Source organism: Corvus brachyrhynchos, unplaced genomic scaffold (genome assembly GCF_000691975.1).
Source record: "Corvus brachyrhynchos isolate BGI_N302 unplaced genomic scaffold, ASM69197v1 scaffold597, whole genome shotgun sequence".
In the NCBI taxonomy this organism is placed as follows: domain Eukaryota; kingdom Metazoa; phylum Chordata; class Aves; order Passeriformes; family Corvidae; genus Corvus; species Corvus brachyrhynchos.
In genome coordinates, this window is record NW_008239000.1 from 934,687 (window position 1) to 957,151 (window position 22,465).

The following is a 22,465-nucleotide window of genomic DNA, read 5'->3' on the forward strand; positions in this document are numbered from 1 at the left end:
GAGCCATCCCGAGCCGCCAGCTGCTCCTGCAAGATCCGATCGCTCCACCGGGAATTGCGGCGCCGAGCCCCTCGGCCCCAACATGGCCGCCGCCCCCTCACGGCGGGGGCACCATTTTGTGGTGTGGGGTCCCCGGTGGTTTAGCGATGCCGTGCTTGAGGCTGGAGATCAAAATCCTCTCGCACGGGGGTAGGGAAGGGTCTGGATCCTTTTCCATGTGGTATTTGGCCAGGAAGGTGGCACATTTTGGAGGGATGAGCTGACTGAAGGTAGAAGTCGGGGTGAGGGGACTTCCTCCCGCCAAAGAAAAGCCCAGAGGGTCAAAAGCAGCTTGCCCTAAATCCAGTTCAGTACTAAAAACTGGAATATTTTTGTTTTTACACCAATCTTGTCAGAGAGGGCAAGCTTCTGTGTTCCCTGGTATTTTCAGGGGGAGGGTGCAGAGTCAAGAGGCAATTATTTCACTTCAGCAAAGGAAACTAACTACGTGTCTGACTGTCCCACTTTGGATCTCGATTTCAGGAATGAACACACAGGTGTCAATAGGCTGCCCCTCTTTTCAAGCTATCCAAAAGACCACCGTGATACAAATTTCCAGGAACAGATGTATGAACTGGGCCCAAAACAAAATCCTCAGAGAGCTGGAGAGATTAAGTCGGAGAGAACTCAAGAGACACACAGGTATGTTGATTTATTTAAATAGCTGGCTAAGATGAAAAACACATAACCATTCCTCAAGGGTACCACATAATTTTCGTCTACAAGAAAAAAACCCCATCCTCCTAGTGCTGAAAGGCACACAAAAGGAGAAAAGTGGTTTTTCATGGACTACTACAGCAAAGTAAGAATTAACCAGCTGAAAACAAACCTCAGGTCTCCATTCTTCTTGCTGCACTGCAAGCCCAGGGGGAAAACAGCCTGACGAAAGGACTTTTATTGCACCACCCAGAAGAGACAGCAGCAAAAAGACTTTTCTTATCCACAGGGATAAGAGGCAAATGAGTGTTTAGGTAAATACAATACCCGACAATATCGTGAAGCTTCACGATATCCTCAAGCGAGATTTAGTCCTCCAACAGTCTCAGGTGTTAACAAAGCATGAAAACTCACCTAGGAGGGGGCCAACACCTACCTCTGGCAGGCAGTGCTGAGCTTTGTTTCTCCTGGATTTTGGATAGGGCACTGAAGTTTTGCTCCTTACTGTGAGGCTGGGAAAGGAAGGGGACACTCATCACCTCGCATTCGCTCCTGATTTTTCCGTGCGGCGGGCTGGCAATCCAACTTCCCAAGCCCTGCTGGGAGCCACCTGCCCCTTACTCCAGCCCCTCTGCCTGATTCGGTAGCCTTGGGAACAAGCTCCTCCTTCTGGAGCCGATCATGTGCATGAGGGAGAGCCAATAAACGCCGCATCCAGGGTTTGATTTCTCCCCCAAAGGTCGTTCAAAGCCTGGCTTCAGCGGGAAACTTGATATGTTTTACCCATCGGGATCCTAGCAAGGTGCTTTTTGCAGAACACCACCTGCCCTGGCTGCAGGTGCCTTTTTTTGTCCCTTGTCTCCTGGCAGCCCAGGTCTGGAGCACTCAGCAGCCCCTGTCATTCCTGAAACAGCAGTTTCCTGGGGACAGAATAACTCTCTTAGGATCGAATTCCTGAGTAACTTTCCTCCTATTTGGGAATAGCTCTGAGAAGGTAGCGAGATGCAAATATAAAGTGCTTGTGTTTAAAATAATCCATTCCTCCCAGAGAGAACATGGCGAGCTGTGCAGGGGGATAGAGCTTCAGAGGAAGACACTGGAGTGATTTATGCCAGCAGAGACTCTACTCAAATACCTGGGCTGTACCCACCAGCCACTTCAGAGTTGGTTAAAGGCTCCAACAGTGGCTTGAACTGTTTAGTAATTGTCTTATTTGGGGTGGGAACACTGTGAGGTTGTGATGTTGCATTGTGATGACTCTTTTGATTCCTGGTTCCTGATTCAAAATCTGTTTTCAGCAGGGTGGTGACATCAGATAGGTGGAAATTCAGATGTGGAGGGAAAACCTGCAGTTCTGAGTTCAAATGCCCTGAATTCATGTTCTTCAGTTGTGGCAGCACTTGTGCTCTCCTTAGAGGGATGGATCCATTCCTCACCTTGGCGTGTTGCTTTTCAGTTTGCTTTGCTGCAACCCAGAGCAGCTCTGTGCCGGAGGCAATATTAAATGGAGAGTCTCTTTCATGTTCTCCAAAGAAAATTCTTTCTTTTCAGACTTCAAAGGCAAGTGTCTTTTCCAACACCAAAAGGATGCAGATTCATTGATTTCACAGGTTACTTCTGTTTCTCAGCTTTGTTTTTCCCTTTCACTCTGAGATCTCTGTTTCTTCTTTCCGTGTCTGATTTGTCACATTTTTACCTGAGACCTATCCAGAAAAACTAGCTTATTCTGTGGTTTGGAAGGAAGATGAACTCAAATCCAACTGGGAGTCTGACTGGAGGTCAGCCTAGGAATTTTTCTCTAGAAACACCTTTTGAACATTAGTTGATGATTGCAAACCTTTTGATGCCATGCAGAGCCTCAACGTGTGTTCCTTCCTGTTGCTGTTTCTTTTAGATGCCGGACTGACAGTTTCCAGAGCTAAGGAGATGGATATGTTACAGTCAGCCCAAGCTGATTAGGGGTAAATATAGGAAAGCCCCATTTTTTATTTATTTGTTCCTGATTTTTTTATGCAATAAACCTTCAGGGGAATTGCTACCCCAAGAGGGAATGGTTAATTCCTGTAGGGGTCCTGAGCTGATCCAGGAGATGTGTGTCTTTTGACATTTGTGTTTTGTTCCATCCTACTGCAGATTTAGGTGAATGGCTTCAGGACTCCTGGGGAGAGGAAGAAGCTGGGCCCACTGGTGCCTGAAGGATGTCTATTATTTAAAATTCCTGACGCTCCTCGGCTTACACAGAGCCCTGTCTGGAAGAAAAAGAGAAGTTCTTCGGTGATAAAACCAGGGACCAAGGGAAAAGAAGCACTTCCTTCCTTTTTCAGCCTTCCCATGCTTTTTGTATGGCCATCAGCACATCACTCTTTGTGAAAGGTAGGAGGGCCCATATTTTTTGACAAAACTCTTTAGAGACAAATTGTGAATCTGCTTCCTCCAAACTTACAAGATAGAACTAAGCAGCAGGTAGATTTAAACTAAGCCTAGTGTTTAATTCTCCTGCCAAAAGGGCAGTAACAGGGTTACTGTTGTGTTACTGATGTGTACAAAATTTAGGAGCTGAATTTGCTGTCTTTGATTTATAGGTTTACCTTTAATATGACCTAATGACTTGCCAGCTCAGGGACCCAGGTACGATCAGTAACGCCACTCTGAATACTCAGGAAAGATTCCGCTTCATTTTTGAAAGGGAAAAGCATACAGTAAATGCCTATTAACTAAGGAAATGTTTGCATTTAAATCGGTCAGCTTAAACTGTGACAATTTCTGGTTTCAGCAGACGGGGGCAGCGTTGCTCTGATGAATTTCATTTGCAAAAGGAATATTTGAAGGAATTTAGGAAAAGACAGAGCAGTTGCCAGCTGCCTTGATTGATGATAAATACAGGGTTTGATTGTGAACTCTGAAAAGTGAAATCAGTGGTAATTTTTCCTGCTTTAGCAGCGCAGTGCTCGATGAGGGAAAGGGTTCTGACATGACTGTTCCAAATTTATTTTCTCTTACACTGAAACTGTGCAAAACTTCAAATATATTATTCTGTGTGGAAAGCACTTTTCTGAGCCCGGGTCTCTTTTGTTGCATCCCAGCTAAGAGTATCTCAGCTCTGTCCTGAGAGGAACTCCTGTGTGGAACAGGAGCCCGCTGAGGAAGTAGCACAGGATTTGGCAGCCCTTTTTCGGTGATTGATCACACCATTTTCCTCAGCGGGTCGCGAGTCTCCAATACATGGAAACACCTGTATGTGACCTGTTTAGAGCTGGATTAACAGGATGAAAAAGTAGCAAATAGGGAGGTGGTTAGAGGAGAAAATTCTGTGCTTGCAATGGTGACAAATTTGATGGCACTTTCGGCAAAAATGATGTTCGCTTCAGCGCTGGAAATGAACCACAGTTCTAGAGGAGAAGTAAAACTGTCTCTCAGAAATATGTTGATGACTTTTAATCATCAGATGCAGCAGGCACCATGAGAAATACGGCTCTCACTGGAAATCTGGTGTCCACAGACAGGTGTGGTGACAAATGTTTTGTATGGGGGATGGATGTAATCCAAAGAACTGCTTCGGCTTGTTGACAGGCTGGTGTGTCCTTACACAGCTTTAACTAGTCCTGCTGGCTATGGATAGGAGGAGGCATGGCCCCGAGAGAGCTCCCGGAGCCTTTGCCTGTCCCTGGAAGGGCTGTGCAGAGGATGGAAATGAATTGCTCTTTGTGGTGGCTTGGAGTGAGGGTTTTTACGCTGAAACATTAGGAGTGCAAAACCTCAGAAATCTGATTTGAGTCAGTGAAAGGGTGAGTTCTGGATAATAGCAGTCCGTGAGCCTGACCAGGATGTGAGGCTAATGAAAACTCAGCCCCTGGGAGGGCAGCTGAGGGGGCAAAGCTCAGCATAAGCAAGGATTGAGGACTCATCTACCATGAAAAATGAAGCGAGGGGCCTCTTTTCTGCATTTCTCTCCATGGCTGTTGTGAATGAGACCTGGGACACATGGGGCAAGTAGAAGGCTCTGGGAACTTGTAACATCTTAAAGAGAATGGAATGGGAATGGGGTGGCATGGACAAATGCATGGATTCCTGGGTTTAGAGTCCCAGCTCCAAAGCTTTTCCCCCACAGTTCATTAAGGTTTTGTTAACATAAGGTCCTGACAGCTTGCAAAACCCGAAGAAGAAATAATGCGCATCGCAGGCATCGTAAGATCGAAAGCTGGGGGTGTCTTAGAGGCAGAGACATCACTATGTGTTTCCTCAGCTATGCCAACAGGAAGGGCAGTGGGCTCTGGTCTCCTCTCTCTATTGTCCCATTTGAGATCCAGTTAAAAATCAGGAAAGGTTTTGCATGCCTTCAGTGACACATGCTGTCATATCTGCTAAGTGATGAACCAAGTCCCTAAGCCTACATGCACATATGAAAGGGCAGATGCACCCACATCCACATGTTCTACACTGGGCAACTGCCTACATTAATAAAAGTATCCTAAGTTTTTGGTGTTATTTCTTATTCCATATATTTGGAAAGCATTGGCCTTTTCTGGCAATGTAAATGGGGAAAAGAAATATGTCCAGGGAAACTGGTAGGCTCCGTGCAGAGGAAAGGCACTTTATGAGAGCAGAATTATTAGCAGTGCTCCACTGAGCTGATTTGGAACAGGTCCATTGTGTTTTCAGCAACTGGCAGTTTGGATTGTTACAATTCCTTGGCAAGGACAATAGAAAGATGGTGGTTTCCGGGGCCATAGTAAAAGGGTGAGCCCCAGCTTTTGCACATTGCATTTTATAATTGCATGCTTGATGTGCACAATTGGGCAGCACTGCCTTACTTGCCTTAATCCATCTCTCTCTCTCTCTCTCTCTCTCCCCCTCAGTTTCTCACCCTCCCTCAGAGCAGCAGTAGCTGCTGCAGCTCTGGCAGCTCATCGGGGAGAGCACCGAAAATGAAAAGAGTTCAGTTATCGCCTTAACATTTTTCCCAGAGGATTCATTTCACCTGCTTCTCCGGTTTTCCCAATAGCTTTTTATTTCACTTTTTAATCCAATAAGTATGGAGTTATTTCACATTTTAAACCCCTCTAAAGGGTTTTAGGAATGGACTTTCTCTCTTCTCCTCCCCCAGCCTTTTTTTTTTTTTTTTTTTTTTGACAAGTCAGAAAATTGTGAAGTAAGCGAACAGAGTAACTGAGAGCTGGGAGGGAGAAGACGCTTCCATTCTTTTAGTGCAGTGGGCTGAGGCAAAAAGGCCATTGTAATGGTAAATCGCATGCAGAAAGGAAGAAAAGACTGATAATCAATCACAAATGAAGCATTCGTTTGGATTTTGGCAATTTGCTGGCCAGGGGCTTTTAAATCTATAAACTTTTTCTTTTCTTTTTTTTTTTTTCCCTTTCTTTGGCCCCATATTTAAAAGCACAGTTTGCTGAAGACTGGAAGAGAAATCTTTACCAAGCTCTCATGCCCAGAGTACCTGGGAGTGGGAAGTGTTCCGTGCTGAAACGCCAGTAAAATCCTGACGGAGAAGCAGTGTGGTGAAATGTTGATGGGGATGTTTTTAAACCATCACCTTGGACTCTGGCTTTGAAGAAGAACTTTCCACCTCAGGCTCTTCTTCTTTCTCATATTCAGGGATGACTTCTGCTGGGCTTCTGGGGACTTTGATTTCCGACCTGGTCGCTCTGTGACTGCCTGCGTGGGTTTTGTGTTTGCCTGAGTATGTGATGAGGACAGATGAGGATGTTAGACAACATTAACACGAGCATATCACCTTCAGAGTGCAGCATCACCCACAAGGGAAGATACATCTACCTGGAGGCACTGCTGCACGGAGGTGCTCCATGGGGATTCACGCTGAAGGGCGGGCTGGAGCATGGAGAGCCATTAATCATCTCAAAGGTACTTTTCTCATTTTCTATGCCACGCAAGCAACATGGGAGTGGTGCCCGACTCAAAGGGCAAGAGTTGTAGAAGTACCACTGAAATGTTATAATTGACGTTGTATTTGGCTTGGGTTTTAAGTGTTGAGCACCTGTTCAAGTCAGCAGGTTTGCTCAGGAGCTGCGTATTTGAGAAACACAGGAGAGCTCTCGGCATTGTTTAACTATCCAAGTGCAGGTTTTGTCCCACAGGAAGTATTGTGGCTTGCTGAAACTGGCTGTATTTATTTCACTGCTATGAATGGGAGGGAGTAGGGGACTCTCATGAAGTGATCTGGTGTCATGAAGTCGTGGCAAATCTGAGCATGGTCAGTAATCCATCCCCACCACTCCTGAGGTGAGAACAAAGTGAGTGCTTTCAGTCACACGGTGGAATGTTGGCTAATTAGGAGTGTGCATGTGGAACAGTGCAATAAGTACTTGCACCTATTTGGTAAGTGTATGTATTGTGCTGTGTTAGTGGTTTGCTCACCCTGTGTACTCTGTACTTACTAAATATCTGTTAAGTATGGTACGCCTTCAAGATTTTTATTATTTAACAATTGGGTATTCTCAACAGGCAACTAGTGGCATAGCTCACAAAGATATTTTGAGGGGAAAAAATGGGAGAAGGAATTCCTCATTCTCATCAGAACCAGTCTGTTACAAGTACCCAGGTACCTCAAGATGCAGGTGCTGAAGACAACGGATTTTCAAAAGCATCACCTTAAATCTGTGAATATCTAAAATAGGTTTGACCTATGGCCCTAAAACTGTTCTGAAAATAGGATATAGGTAATTCTGAAATTTTACCTCTAGTGGGTCTGAACCATATTTGTCTCGTGTCATCAGCCTGGTGCATTCTGTGTGTTTATAGCATGTATGTCGAGCTCCCAGGTGCACAGAGGGATATATGTCCAATCTTACTCCCTCCTGCAAACTGGAATGTATGTGGGGAATTCAGTGGATCAGAACCAGCAGCAGCTAAAAGAAAATGCTGATACTCAGAATCAATGTTGTTCAAATCCTTTGCATTTTCAAATCCCGTTGCAATTCCCTGTGCAAACACATTCACATGAAGGCTGTCAGTCACTGAAGTAAATTAGTTGTGATTAGTGCATTTACATGTTGAAAGTAAAATAACAGGGGAACTCCCATAAAAGTCCTTTCATCATAAAGGGGTTTTAGAAATTTCACACAATCATCTTTCTTGCAGGACCTTCTTGGAGACAGTTTGGCATAGCCTCAGACAGCAAAAGTAGCCTCACTGAAATGGTGTTACAATTTTTCTTTTATAAACATTTGGGACTAACACAGGCTGTTCACTGTTCCTGGCAGTGTTCTGCAGTTGTGAGGAAAGAGTTTCTTTTTGCTTTGACATTCTTCTGTGATGTAAAAATTACCCCCCTGCCTTTTTTTTTTTCTTTTCCTTTTTTCTTTTTTCTTTTTTTTTTTTTTTAATTGGGGGCAGGGAGACAGAGAGGATGGGAGATGGCTCTGGCTGCTGAACATTAATTAATCTATGGGATTTGGTTTCCACAACAACCAGGCCCCTTAATGTCAAACATGCCTGGAGTGTGCGTAGTGCCACTGGGAGCTGTATGACTTGTGCCTGCCTTTCCTGAAACAACACCCCAAAAATGTGCTGGGTTTTATTTTTGGTTGGGTTTTGCCTTTTTTCTCCTTGTAGTCCCTGCTTGGTTTGTGCTGTCAGTGTCAGCGTTTCAGTGTTTTGCTCATGCATGGGTGATGCAGAGCTGGAGAATGGCTGCATGTGAAAGCTCTGCTTTCTGGAATTCAGGCAGCTCCCGTTTCCTGGTTTCCAGTTTCAACTGAGAAATTCCTCTTGTGCTTCAATTCACTATGTGCTCTTCAGAATTAATTGCATATTAATCATTTAGCTAATTCAGGATTCCTCGCCTGATTGTACTGTGAAGTAATGAGGAACTGTGGGGAAATGATGAATTATGTTGCAGGTCTAATTCTGTACAAGAGTGCTTGGTGAATCATATTAAGTTTTGGGTTGAAAGGGACCATTAAAGATGCAGGCATGCACTGGGAGTGATCCAGCAGCAGTTCTAAATAATACTAAATATAAATACCAGAAAATGTGGACGTCAGCTTTTAATTTCTGATTTTTCATAATTAAGAAATTTTATTTCTGTTTTGGCTCCCTGTTCTGTTGGCAAATAATTATATTTATGTCCTCCTACCTGTCTGTTTGCACTGACAGAGTGGTGTTAAATGGCCTTAGAGTAAACAAAAGTGGACATTTCAGCAAATATCTAAGCTGGTGCCCATGACTGCTTGCAATGTGACAAAGTAACACTGATGTATTGTTCTGGAATAGTAGAGAGATGAGAGGTAAGAGATCTGTGTGAATACAATAGCTCTTTCTAGCCATCAGGAACTGCTGGGGGCCCAGAGTACTGCTGTGTCTCAGCTTCCAACCAAAGGCTGTAATGGAAGTTCAAAACCAAGAGGAGTGAATTTACAGAAGGCCCACGTGCAGAAAACCTGCTTCTCACAGCCCTGGGCAGCCCTTGGGAAAGACACGTTCCTCTACCAGTAACGTGCCAAGAATGTACCCAAAAGTGAGGGAAGCAACAGTTGGGAGTAGAAGTGCAAAAAGCAGACCTGTATTCTCAGCTGGTAGAACGTGCTGGTTTAGAGAGGCAGCTACCAGAGCTGTGGTATCCTTTCAGTGTATTTTTTTAGCATTGCCTTCAAAATAAGAACAAATAAGAATTTGCTGCCTTTCAGTCAGATTCCCTTTGCTGTACAGACCTACAGGCTGATTTGGAGGGGGGGTGGTGGTTGAGTGCAGAGATGGGCAAACTTCCAGTTAAAAACAGTAGTAAAGCTTTGCTGACTCAGCCACGGTGCTCAGTGCATCATGCAACCCAGCCTAACTCAACTTGTCAGAAATGTTGGGTGTGCAGCTAACGTGAATTTGCATAGCTAAAACACACAGATTCTTTATGCTAATGCTGCTCTCTTTTCCCCTGTGGAAAGACAGCCCTGTATTGAAACAGTTTCATGGCAGCTGATTCAAAGTCCTCAAGGCAGGTCTATTCCTCATTTATTTTGCTGGAGGTGAGAGCAGACCATAAATTTGTTACATCTGACTCACATTTTTCCCTGAGGCAAGCCTGAGAATAAAGCTTTGTGGAATCCTCCCAGCATCTGTTTTTGTTGTACCAGCAGTAAGGGAATGGAAGGATGGGCAAAAGGTAGTCAGTTGCACGTTCCCTTTCTGCTGCACCTCAAGGAAATGTCCAAAACTCAACACCTAAAGAAGCACCAGAATGTCCCTGGGTAGCAGTGGGACAGTGCCCAAACAGAGGCAAACTAACACCGTGTATTTTCCCTTTTGTATTGATTCCATGGTATGAGACATTGTCAATGACGTTGTCAAGTAGTCCTTTGGCAAGAAGATTCTAAAGTTTTTAATTACTTCCCTTTTTTAAAAAAAAAGTGACAGTTGCTTGTTTTGTTTTTAGTGTTCAAACACGTTTGTGCTTAAAAAGTAACTCAGTGTCCTTGATGTGTCACTAGGGCTTCAAAATGAGAAGTCTGATTCCCTGAAGTGACATCCACTCCTCTGTTTCCAGACCTTGGGTCCTACAGTTGAATTTCTGATTTTTTATTCTACCTGTTGAGTAATTTAGAACCCTGTAATTTTGGCCCAGATTTGGGGGTATTTGCTCACAGTGGAAATTTCATTAAACAAGGGGTTTCTTCATCTGGAAATAGAACTTCAATGACAAATGCCAAAGCCATTGCAGGTGATACCAAATGTTTAATTAGAATGCAATATCCTGTGGCCTCAAAATCATGATAATGCCCAGAAGTAAGCCCAGATTTCTATTTCCAAATTACTTTCTTGGCTCACCCTTAGCTGTAAGATCAAAAATGTAAAAATGAAAGCCCTGACTGTTCTAAGCAGTAAAGGCAAAGTGGTAACAGAAGGGTTCATTCCCTCTCAATTTTCTCTAAGAATTTTTAACCTAAAGTAATTAATGTTAATCAATCTCAACCATTTTGGAGCCAGGAGAGATATTTCTGTGGCGTGTTTCTCCTTGCTACACAAGCCTTTGGAATAGTTGTGGCTGTTGTAGGCCTCTGAAATGCCCTTTTATTTTGAGCTCTGTGTTGACCATACTAACAAAGGAGTTGTTTCTCTTGCCTAGGAATTAAAGCATCCAAAGCGTTCTCCCTTGGATAGTGGCCGTGTGGGAACACTTTTCACATGCTGTGCTGGAGTTCATGGGTTCCCTTCACTCAAAAGGGCAGGTCGTTTGCAGGGACCTCATGCCAAAAGCATGACACAAACGCTGAGATTTACCTCTCAGCAGGGATGTAGGGAGCAATAAAAGTTTCATAATAATGGGAATAGCTGGGGAGAGAGCCTGAGAAATAATCCGGAATTCTTGTAAGGTGTTTAAACCTTGTCCGGAGCCCGATCCAAGCTCTGATGCAGTGAACAGCCGTCAGTGCTTGCAGGAGCTGGACCCAGCTGCCTTCACAAGGCTCCCCTGCCTGTGCTACTTCTCTGATGGTTTTGGTTGAGAGAGCTCGTAGAGCACTTAGTGACGTGCAGTGAGAATTGTTCCACCATTCTTGACAAAACAAAACTCAAAAGGCCATTCCATACCCAGCTGGTCCCCAGACCCTTATCCCTGTCTCTGATCCAAGCACTGGGAATCCCAGTACCAGGAGCTTTCCCTGCTTGAATGCCCAGAGTCCCTATAAACAAAATAAAATTATCTTACGCACTGACAGGCAAAGTTTCTTTGCATCTGTTCCCTGTATCCCTTGGTGCAACAAGTGACAATTTAGGAACTGTTACCCTTTTTGTAGGGCTGCAGGCACAAAACCCATGGCCACTGCTCACATTAGGGAGGCTTCTCTGAAGCTGGCAGAGTCATGAGAGGCTTGTTGGCCCAGGCACTAGGACATGAAACTCAGCCAGAGGCACGGTGACATCTTCTGTGATGTTTTCTTAAAATTTATTTCTATTTTTTCTTTGGACATTTCCACCCTTGTTCTTGCCTATATGGACTTGATTTTTCTCCTTGCTGCTGAAGAAAAGCTTGGGGCCTGGGTTGTTAACGTTTAAAAAACCCACTCCTTCTCACCCGTTATCTTCCAATATTCTGCAAGTGGGCTGGTGATGGTAAGGGGTTCATGGTGCAAAATCATCTGCTGGCACATCTGACTCTTGTTGCAAGAGTGCAGTGGTGCACAAAGCAGATGCCTGATCCCAGATATCAAGGAAATCTGGATACTGCAGACTGGCAACTGCCACTGTAATTGTTACAGGGAGCAGGAGGCAGTCCCTCACCACTCTTCCTGGTTTCTCAGGGCTCACATTAGGGGCTCTCCAAAGACTGCTGATGCCAGCACAAGGGACAGGATCGCCTACCTTTTCTTAAAGCGAGGGAGTTGCTGGATGAAAAGGCTTCTATTGTCAGCCCCTCCATTAGGCTGCCCGAGCGTTCTCCAGCACAAAAAGACTTCTGTTCACTTTCACAGCACTGAATTAGCAACCGCAGGCAAACCCAGTGTGCCTGACGTGAGCAGGGCCTGGTGGGCACTGCTGCTGCTCCAGCAAGGTCAGGGGCAGCTCTTCAGACTGCTGAAAGAACAGTACTAGCTGTGCTGTGATGCATCACAGGGAGCCTGGCTACAGGGAATACCTTGCTTGTCCCAAGCTATGATTCCCGAGAGGCGCGGACTACTCCATTATAAACGTGCCCGTGGAAGGAAATGATGAAAAAAACTGTCTCTCTGTGCTGAGAAGGAGTGGGGATGGTGTCTGCTGGGTGTGGGTGTCCAGTTGACCAGTCATGCTTTAGAGTTTCCTCCTTAGCAGAGGTCAGCCCAAGCAGTGAAGTTTTGGCCCAAATCCCCAGAGACAGCTGCCCTGAACGATCAGGTCTCCACCCCTCATTGCAGCCACATGAGTTATGGAGTGTCATATCCTTCAAAGTCACAGAAAGGTATAAGAGAAGAAATATTTTCTTGTCAGGACAGAGAGGAATCCTATGTGATTAAACACAAGATGTATTGCTTAGGGTCAAGAAATGAAACCTTGGTAAATCCTGCCCTGGCTTTAGCTTACCTGAAAGATTAGACAAAAAAATGCCACATATCCTTGTTCACTTGGCTGTAGTAGATATAGCCAGAGCTGAAGTTTACACTGATCCTAAAATGAGACCCAGGGAATGCACTCTTTAACTCAGTGTTTGTACACAGTAGATGTTTGCTTGTGAAAGGGTCCACTACTTTCAACTTTTCCCATACTTCTTGGGAGCCCAAGGCATAGAAAGAAAACCCATCATCAATAATAGATCTGGAGCTGAGCTAATCTCATCTCAAATTTCACTGGTGTTTGCCTTCAGGGACTTTTGATGAAGCTCAAAACTGTGGAGCATGAATCCAGCATGAGTCTATTGCATGGGAAGTATTTGATCAGTGACCAGACCCAAGGGAACAGCTGGAGCTGTGTCAGAAGGTGTTAGGCTGAATGTTAGGAAAAGGTTCTTCAGCCAGAGGGTGGTCAGGCACTGAACAGGCTTCCCAGGGCAGTGGTCATGGCCCCCAAACCTGCCAGAGCATAAGGAGTGCTTGGAAAATGCTTTCAGGCACGTGGTGGGATGCTTAGAGTGGTTCTGTGCAGAGCCAGGAGCTGGACTTCATGATCCTCATGGGTGCCTTCCAACTCAGGATATTTTGTGAACTAGTCAGAATTGGAAGGGGTCTCTGAAAGTGAAAATGAGGTGAACTCTAATTTGCTTTCCAACAAACACTGGTGGTCAAAGGAACAATATCCAGAGACTTTTGAAAATAGACTGCTAAGGCAGATTATTTCTGTCACTAGTTTTTGTACTTCCAAAGCCTCGAATGAATCCCCATCCAATGGCAGCAGAGAGAGCATCCAAGGCCATACCAGGAAACCCTGAAAGACGTTGGCAGCCATCAGTACGAACTGAGTACACCTGAGAGGTGGAAAAAATCTTTCCAAATGTTGTTTGGTTTAAGTAAGAGAAAGTTTGTGACCACTCATTCTCACAGCTGAACTGGAAATAGAGTTCTTGTCTTTCCATTTTTAGCCAGCCACTGCCTAAATCATAAAAAAAACCCTCAACAAATAAGTGATTCCAGGTTTCTTGGTCAACTGAAATTAGGAAAAGAACAACAGGAGCAGAACAAGAGCAGCTTATCCAGGACACAGCTTGTTAACATCCTAACTGGTATTCAAGCATAATATTAATTTTTCACACTTGTATTAAAAAGTCCCACCAAAAAAAAATCAGACCCCAGTGAAAAAAAAAGCTGATAAGAAAATCACTGTGCTTAAATTCGTTAATAGCATAGGCTGTGGGATACATTTCAAAGCACGGGGTGAGAAATAAGCTCCCAAATCCCATTAAGAAATAACAGGATTTATGTGCATTCCTCCCATATATTAACTTTCCCCTCTGGAAACGTCTTGTGCTGAGCTGGTGCCATTTTTCAGGCAGGTGCAGTGTTTTGCAGTTCCCACAGACTCACCAGATAATCTGCCAGCCTGAAAGCCATTCCCCATTCTCCATCAAGAATGGGGATTTTCCGAGGCACGGCTGAATGAGGAGTTTGGCTGACAAATGCCGTGGCTGGGTGTTGTAGTGGGGTTCAGTCACACATTCTGCAGTGATGCCGTAAGCAGCTCTGGCCGGGCCACATCCGCGGCCACATCCGCTGCTCCGATGTTTTCAACTGCGGCCAGCAGAGATCCAAGAGATACCGGGGTTTAACAGCCACTGTCGGGAGCGGGGCATTTTCTAAGCATGCAGAGGTACCATCTGTGAGCTGAAGTCTTCGGGGAATTGGTCTGTAGGATCAGCAGGGTCCGAAAATTTCCCAGTACCTGTGGAGAACTGACTCCCTGAGAAGGAGCATCCACTGTATACATATAGAAGTTTTTACCTTGGTTCGCTGTTGAGCTTATGAGCAGTATTTATTTTCTCTATCATGGTAGTGGCAGCAGGATAAAGTTAAAAGCTACAACCTGTTTAATGCTCTTTATGGGTGTAATAAGAAATCTGCTCCCAGGTGGTTGGAATTTATAGTTGTGATACAGTCACGAGATGTAAGTATAAAACCCCAAATGTGGGGATGGGTGCAGAGCGAAGCAGGAGAGTCTGCAAACGCACCAGGCAGTTTACTACCTCATACAAGGATGGTGTTGCTTGAGATTTATGCATCATTTAATATTGGATTTTAAGATGTTTACAATGGCACATAATTGCTGGGATAATCGTGTCCTTGAAAACTTGCAGTAGTGCCGGATCCATTATTGCTGAGTTTTTGGTTTTTTTTCTGTAAAAATATGCGTTCTTTAAAGGAATGCTTCATTTAGAAAAGTGGACTGGTCCCCAGTGTCAGACCTCACGTTTTCATACATTGGCTGATGACCGGTCTTGCCAGTGTACTGAGAGAGACCCACATTTCTCAAATGCAGTCTCATAGAAACTGGGAAATGAGCTGATGGAATCCAGACCAAAGATCTGGCTGTTTTCCAGGGGGAAATACACGGCAAGACAACTTTCCAGTTTCAAGAGAGGGGCTTGAAACGGAGAAAGAAATGTGAAACATTTGGACGCGAGGGGTGGGGTCATGGGGGGAATCTTCATTTTTTCAATGGTCTCTCTTCCCTCCCTCCTGCCCTGCTCCGTTCGGTGTTTGCTTAAAAGCAGTTGCCAGTGTTTGTTGAATAGTGTCAGCACAGAAGGGATGCAGCCGCTGACCTGACTAAAAGGCAACAGCAAAAGGTTAGTAGAATTAGTCTTGTACTGCAGACTTGTATTAATAGTTGTATTGTGGGGTTGTTGGCACAAACTCTGCAATTAAATAAGTTGTTGGCACTCTTCCCTAGGTTAAATTACTATGGCTGTTCCCCCTGCTTGCAAGTCAATGAATACAACACTTTTGGGGAGGCAAGTTCAAGCATTTTTGTTCTTTGGGGATTCTGCACATTTCTGGTCTCAAGCTAAGAGGTTTCTGCTGGCTTTCCAAGCAGACCTCTGTTGTTGTTCTGTCTCTGCAAACAGCCCGTGCAAACTAATGCTGGAATAACCAAGCAGGGAAGGAGGTGGGTGAGAGGGAAAGGCACCACAAAAGACTGATGGAGAAACACATGCCCTTAGAAGAGGTCCTTGCTTTCTCTCCTGCCCAGATCCACGGATGTTTCTTAGCACTGGGCTATTGTTGGAGAGGATTAGTTTTCCATCACAGCTTCATCAGGGGCAACTTACCCTTTTCGTTCGGCCAAAACCAGCCACAGACATGGGAGGGGAGGGGCTCCCTTCATATCCTTGCCCATAAGTGCAGAGCAGCCCCTTTTTTCCAGCCTGAGGCCCTCTTCCCACTCCTGCTTTAGTCAATGGCAGTTGGGTTTGTTCCAGGGGTCCCCACACTCCCCTGTGCCATTCTGCAGGGGCCACTCTCAGCAATACCCATCCACAGCTGGAAAAACTTTGGATTTCCAATTTATTAACAGTTCCTTCTACTTTGGGAAAAGAAGTCCTTGCGCTTCTTTCCGAGCCTGTCTCTAATATAGCAACATGTTGACCTGCCAGCAGCACCTGTGTCCTCACCTGTTCACTAAGGGGTACTCCAAAAATCACTCCTCCCTCCATGGAGTCCAGTCCTTTGGGGTAGCAGCCTGTGAAGAACTGCAGGTGCTTCAGTCTCTTTTCCTGTGACTCGTGTGGAAAGGCAGCAAGACTGTGGGGAGACTGTGCTCTGTACAGTCGGAGCTGAGAAACCTGTACAGAGAACATCCAAGATTCCTAATAAACTGGTGCTATGCAAAAAAATGTCAAGGCACAACCTTCATCTGTGCTTCCCTTAAGACTGGCTGTTATTTAACCAAGTGCTGGACATTAATTATGAACTGCAGTCAGAGGTTTCCCTGCCCACCAAGGACAGGGGCTTTTTTATAGTTTATATCAATGTTTGATGGAGATTGATGGAGAGTGAGCCATGGACACACCAACAGAAGCTGGAGGTTTGGAGGAAGGAGAAACAAAAGTAAGTGCTTTTGAGTGACTCAGTGTCTCTACGACTTGTTATGTATCTCATCAGCTGCTGAAACAAAAGGTTCCTGTGCTGGTTGGAGCTGAAGAGAACCAGGGTGAGCATCTATTGTTCTCTATGTTTTATTCTTCTCGGGCTGGGATCTTGTCAGCTCTCATTAGCTTAACAGGTTGGACTGTGTCACCCCTTGGATGGGAGACTTTGCAAGGCAAAGAGAAATGACACAAAGTGGTTTGGTCTGTGGTCCTGCTCCCGCTGAGTCAGTGCTGAATCGCTGACCCCTCGGGGTTTGTGGGCAGAGGCTGTGATAGCGCTGTTCTGTGAGACCTTCTGCCTTTGGTGATGAGATATTATGGAAGCTCAGGCAGAGGCACATTGTACTAGGGAAAAATGTGATGCCACAAGCTAAATTCTGTTTGGGATAAATCACATGCCAACAACAGCATTATCATCTTGATTTTTCCTGAGTCGCATTAAGCCCTCTTTGTAATTCACAGGGGGTTGTAGTCTGTCCCTGTACTTCTGGTGACCAGTTGTAGACCAAGCACAATCCTCAGTCAAATGTCTTTGGTTAGTTGCTGATTCTTCAGCACTCCAGAGTGAGTCTGCTTCCCTTTAGGGTAGTATGAAAATGGCAGTACTATCCTGCTATTTCCAATGAAAGCATTATCTTCCATTATGCCTGTGGCCATGGCATTCCCCAGTGACTGGAAGGGAGCAAATGAATCCAGTGGCAATTGGATTTGAGTTGGCTCCCTGCACCTGTGTGGGATGTCACTGGCCAGCTTCACAGCAATACCTAGAAATCTGCAAGGTGAGTTTATTGTGCCAGAGTATGGCTTTGAGGTACTTCCTATCGAGGTAGTTCAAGGCAATTATCTCTGTATCTGCTAAAAGTTGGGAATGTGGGAGCTAGGTAAGGAAGCCAAAGTTAGAAAGGCACCTTTCTGCATAGGAGAGATGAGAGACTGGGCCTTTCCAAGCTCTGTAGCTATCCCTGCAAATTCCCTAGCCAAAAAAAAAAAAAAAAAAAAAAAAAAAGAAAAAGAAAAAAAGAACATGGATAAAAGGAAAGTGTGGTTGTCTCATAGCTGCTCAACAGGCAACCCTGAGATCCCTCTGGCAAGAGCAACTGAAGCTGAATTTGTCATTGTTTGGCTTGTGTCACCCAGCTGGTCGGGTCAGAGAGCTTCTCTGACCTGAGTCCACAAGTGATGGACAGGTCTGTAGCGGGCATTATCACAACATAATCACATGGAGTGAAAGGAAAACCCTCTGTGCCTTTCTTAACTTTTTCTCTCCCTGTTCTCCAAATCTTTAGGATAATACATCTTTTCTTATTTTATTCTGAATCCGTTAGTGCTTCTGTTGTGTAATGAGGTTTTCACAGCAAAATATGGCCTGGAGAGTAGTAAATGGAATTCTTCCAAGGATCCCCAAAGATCTGCAAAAATTCTGTTCCACTGCTAAAGGAAGCATTAATCATGGTCAGAAATATTTCCTACTGGGTTGTAGTGTGCTTTCTGATTTCCTCTGTCCCTCAGGCACTAGTGGAAATTCCAGCTGATAAGAAGGTGTGGGGGGGTTTCTTTTGCTGGTTTGAGTTAGCTAAATTGGTTTTGGAACAGAAAGGAGGGGTCTGTAACTTCTTAGTGGTATTACTGCTCTTGCCAAAACTAACAGTCGCCAGGAAGAAAAATGCTGGAAACCCAAAGACCCTGGTCAGGAGGAGAACAGAGGAAGAATTTTGTTGGCCTGGGGACTTATGAAATTCCTTTTCTCTTTCTGTATATCTGGATATATGTGTGTTGCTGGCTTAGGGGCAGTGTAGGAGGAGATGTGCATTCGGAGCAGGCAGTGTCAGGAGTTTGGTTGTTCACTTGAATTTACAGTTTTCATTTAGTCACAGCATATTGACCATGGCATGAATACTAACTTTTAATACATGGAAAGCTTAAAGAACATAGAACTATGTAATATTCTTGGTTTGGTGGCCTCTATAAAGAGACTGGTTCTTGTGGACCCTGAACCAAAATCGTGGCAAGATGGAAAGAATAGAAGAAAATTACCCTGTATAATAAATGCAGGTGAACTTTGAAATGAAAACAATCACCAGGACCAAACCTGAAGTATTCTGCTTAAAAAAATGTCAAAGTTAAAGTTTCAACCCTTTTGCATTATTCCTTCTTCCCTGCCTTTTAGGGATCAACACCCCTTACTGCATTTGAGCTGAATGTGGAAGCAGCCTTGTTCTTGCCAGTGGAATCACTATTGCTAAATAAGGATGCCCGGCTCTTGTCTTTTAAACTAAAGCTCTTCTTCAATGTGGAGCAATTTAGCCCTCATCCCACCTATGAATGACATTCCTTATTATCTTTGGGGCTTATTTTGACCTTTTGTCTTCTGGTGAAATGGAGCTGAACCTTGCCAGAATCCCCCTTTAAGACCTTTTCTTAATAGTACAAGGGATATCTTAAGCTCCTAGGAAAACTTAGGTAGTAAGGCAGAATTTTCATAAAGGAATGGATGTGATGACATCACTGGATATTATTCTGGTACATGTCATATTTCTAATGGAGAAAAATATTCTGCTTTCTTTATTATTATTGGTAACTGGTGCTGAGTGAAAAATGGGTGTTCAGGTCACTGGATGTTAAAAAATTATTTGCACTTGATCCAGATGGTTTATTTCAATAACATTTTTAGTTTTGACAATTCCCAGGGATAGCTTCAACTACTAAAATCAAATCAAATAATGACATGCTAATTTAAATGGAAAAATTGTAGCTTTTTGTTTCAAAAATAGTGACCTTCAGGCCGTTTTCTTTTTAATGAATACCTTATCAGAATCAGTGTGTGTCGGGAAGTGTTTCCACTATTAACGTGACACCAGTTGGATTTAATCACCTAAGTCACACAAAGTTGATGAGCAGTCTTTAAAGGAAAGTAGATGAGAACTAGATTTGCAGGAACACTTGGTGTCCAGGGAAGTTTCCCTGGTCCTTATTTGAATACTCATAAAAAATCTGGCTTTCTCACTGAAGTTTCCTGTTGGCAACAGCTCTTATTTATTCACACCCAGAGCTCTCACCTGTGGTGTCTTTCCACCCAGAGTGGATACCGTGGCCCTTTGCCTGTGAATGCTGCAGTGCAGAGAGGCAGGGAAAAAGATCCTGTGATGACCATCATCCCCAGGTCTGTCCAGAGGACTGGAGTTCCCTCTGCCTGAGCTAAAAAGCTCCGCCCTGAGCAGAAGTTTGTGCAGAGCTGGGTAAGGCGGGGAAGGAGGCACCGTTTGCTCAGCATTTGTGCTTAACCTCCCCACACAGCCCCAGCTGCCCAAACCTTGTTATTTCAACTATCCCAAATAACTTGTGAGATTTGTCTCTAAGTCTAGGGATAGCACTAATCCAGACAAAGAGGTTTTGGTAGTGTAAGGCCTTGTCAGTGGAGCAACTTGTGAGAGTGAAGCAGCTTTTCTTAAAGCTGGTGTATGCACGCTGATGCGGTACTTGTGTGCTATGTGAGCTATTGGCTTTGTGCATCCTGGAAGTGTCCAAGGCCGGGCTGGACAGGGCTTGGAGCAACCTGGGATAGTGGAAAGTGTCCCTGCCCATGACAGGGGTTGGAACTACATGGTCTTTATGGTCCTTTCCAACCCAAACCACTTGGTGATTCTAAGATAGATACAGCCCTGTGGGCTCCATTTGCATTGGTGCCATAGGATTGGGTTACAGGGACCCAGGCATCCAAATGTGCCTGTAGCTCACCACACCTTGCTGGACTTTACTGGCCTGGTGAAGCATGCTATGGAGATGGGAGCTATCTGTGTGCTAGTGCGCAGCAGAACCCTCGAGCAGCAATGTCAGCTGGAAGGTCACGAGACTTGGTGTTTGTGCCCACCCTTGTTCTCAGTTCAGCATTGCTCTGGCTGTAATTCCCAGCACGTGAGCTCTCGCCCTCAAGAGCTGCCTCACTCGCAGGACTCGCCATGGCTGAGGAGCTGCTGTGGCTCTGCCCCGCCTGGGCCAGCCCCAGGGTTAACTGAGGACAGCTGCTGCATGAGGGTGCTGGCTCCGCGCGGCCCCACGCGTCCCCTCCCACGGCACATGGGAACAGCCGGGACGGTGTTTGAGGGAGCCTGGGATGGGTGCGTGTGTGCGCTAATGAGGCCCAGAGGTGTTGCCAGCCAGCCCTCTCCAAGGGCGCTTTGCACATGAGTGCACCAAGAATGCACCAGCTTTTCAACGGTAATAAGTTTTTATAAGCACACGTTTCTGACCATGTCAGATTTTGTACCCATTCAGCTGCTAAAATCCATGGAATTTGACACTGGGGAAACAATCACATTTGAGAAGAGCTTGTACAAAGGGGAACTCACATTGCATCCCAGCTAGAGCCTGAGCAGTCGATTGGCTTTTCTAACACAATATCACACATTTATTCCTTAAGCAAGATTAAAACTTTAGAAGAAGAAAGATTAGTCAGCAAGATTAGAATAGAAAACATTCTTAGAGAGTTATATTAACCATTAAGAATCATCTGCTCTCCACAGCTGCAAAAGTAAAAGGACATTTTTTCTTCCGCAATTTTGGATAGGAGAGGTCTACAAACACACAAATGGGGCCTAGTGTGGGCCAGAATGGGTCTACAAACACCGTTCTCAGCTCAGAAATCCCATTATTTTCTCATAATTAATATTACCTATGTGGGTAAAGTAAAACATGCTCAAGGGTGTGAATACAGTGAGCAAACAGGAAAGAATCATGTTCCTAGAGGTCTTGGTGTCCCAATACCCAGACAGCAGCAGCAGATTCTGATGTGCCCAGGGGGTTTCACACTGAAATGAGGGGAGTGCGATATCATCTCCATTAGAAACAAACACAGAATCTAAATCATGGAAAATCACTGGTAAGAGAGACCCAGTAAGCATCAAGGAGTGACAGGCATCACCACTGCAGTAGCAACAAGGTGTCATCCTTGTTAAAGACAAAGAAGGCTCTTAGGTTGGCTCTCATTGCCTTCCTGGATGAAGTGTTGAGGTACAGGAGATGAAATCTTATTTCCCACACTGCTGGTCTCATATCAGTTTACCACAATAACTGCTCTCTGGAAAAATAAACATTAGCTCAGCAGAAGGCAAACTGCAAAACACAAAGAGATGGAATATTAAGGAAATGGTGAGCAGTCACTTGAGCTTGTACAGGAGCACTTAACTTTCTCACCCCAAGGGCTCAAGCGAGGTGAGAGGAGTTCCTGGCACTCATTAACCACAGATCCATTGTTCATTGGAAGCTTTTGCTGTGGGGTGATCGATACTTCAAAACCTGCGTGGGAACTGATGGGAGATTAGGAACAAATAATAAAAGTGAAACCTGCTTACAGGCCTGAACCTTTCTGCACTGTGGCTTTGGGCAGTTTAATTCCTGGGCAGTGAGGAAAGCAGTGTGGTTCAAGAGAAGGGGCCCTGCAGCAGGACCAAGGAGCTGCTGCTTACAATCCAATTCTACCTCGGGCCCTCACTTGTACCCTCTTTTGCCTAACTGCTGGTTTGGGGCCGTTTGAGGTCTTCCTGCTGGCACGCAGGACATGCAAGACAAGAGCAGACACAACACAGTCTAGTTGTAGGTGATGGGCCGTGTGACTAACATGGACACAGAGGGCTTTTTGGGGTGTTGCACAACAAAGGCTTCGAAGTAATACCCTTGAGTGCCTCTGTGAGGGGCGTGATGAATCATCAGGGTGGGAATCTGCTCTTGGAATTGTCCTGCAGTAAACCTGGAAAG

General features: G+C 44.9%; 2 protein-coding genes across 2 annotated transcripts in view; one reads left to right on the forward strand and one right to left on the reverse strand.

Annotated features, from left to right (window-relative positions):
- The window catches only part of CCDC158 (coiled-coil domain containing 158), a 16,130-nt gene extending 14,774 nt beyond the window's left edge, over positions 1–1,356 (reverse strand). The window contains 1 exon segment of the mRNA XM_017738987.1: positions 1,133–1,356. The gene's annotated coding sequence lies outside the window, so the exon portion shown is untranslated.
- The window catches only part of SHROOM3 (shroom family member 3), a 119,899-nt gene continuing 97,903 nt past the window's right edge, over positions 470–22,465 (forward strand). Inside the window, exons 1-4 of the mRNA XM_017738946.1 lie at positions 470–681; positions 2,591–2,657; positions 2,830–3,069; positions 6,307–6,573. Of these exons, the coding sequence (XP_017594435.1) occupies positions 6,409–6,573 (165 nt within the window). The 5' untranslated portion in view covers positions 470–681; positions 2,591–2,657; positions 2,830–3,069; positions 6,307–6,408. The remainder of the gene's footprint in view (positions 682–2,590; positions 2,658–2,829; positions 3,070–6,306; positions 6,574–22,465) is intronic.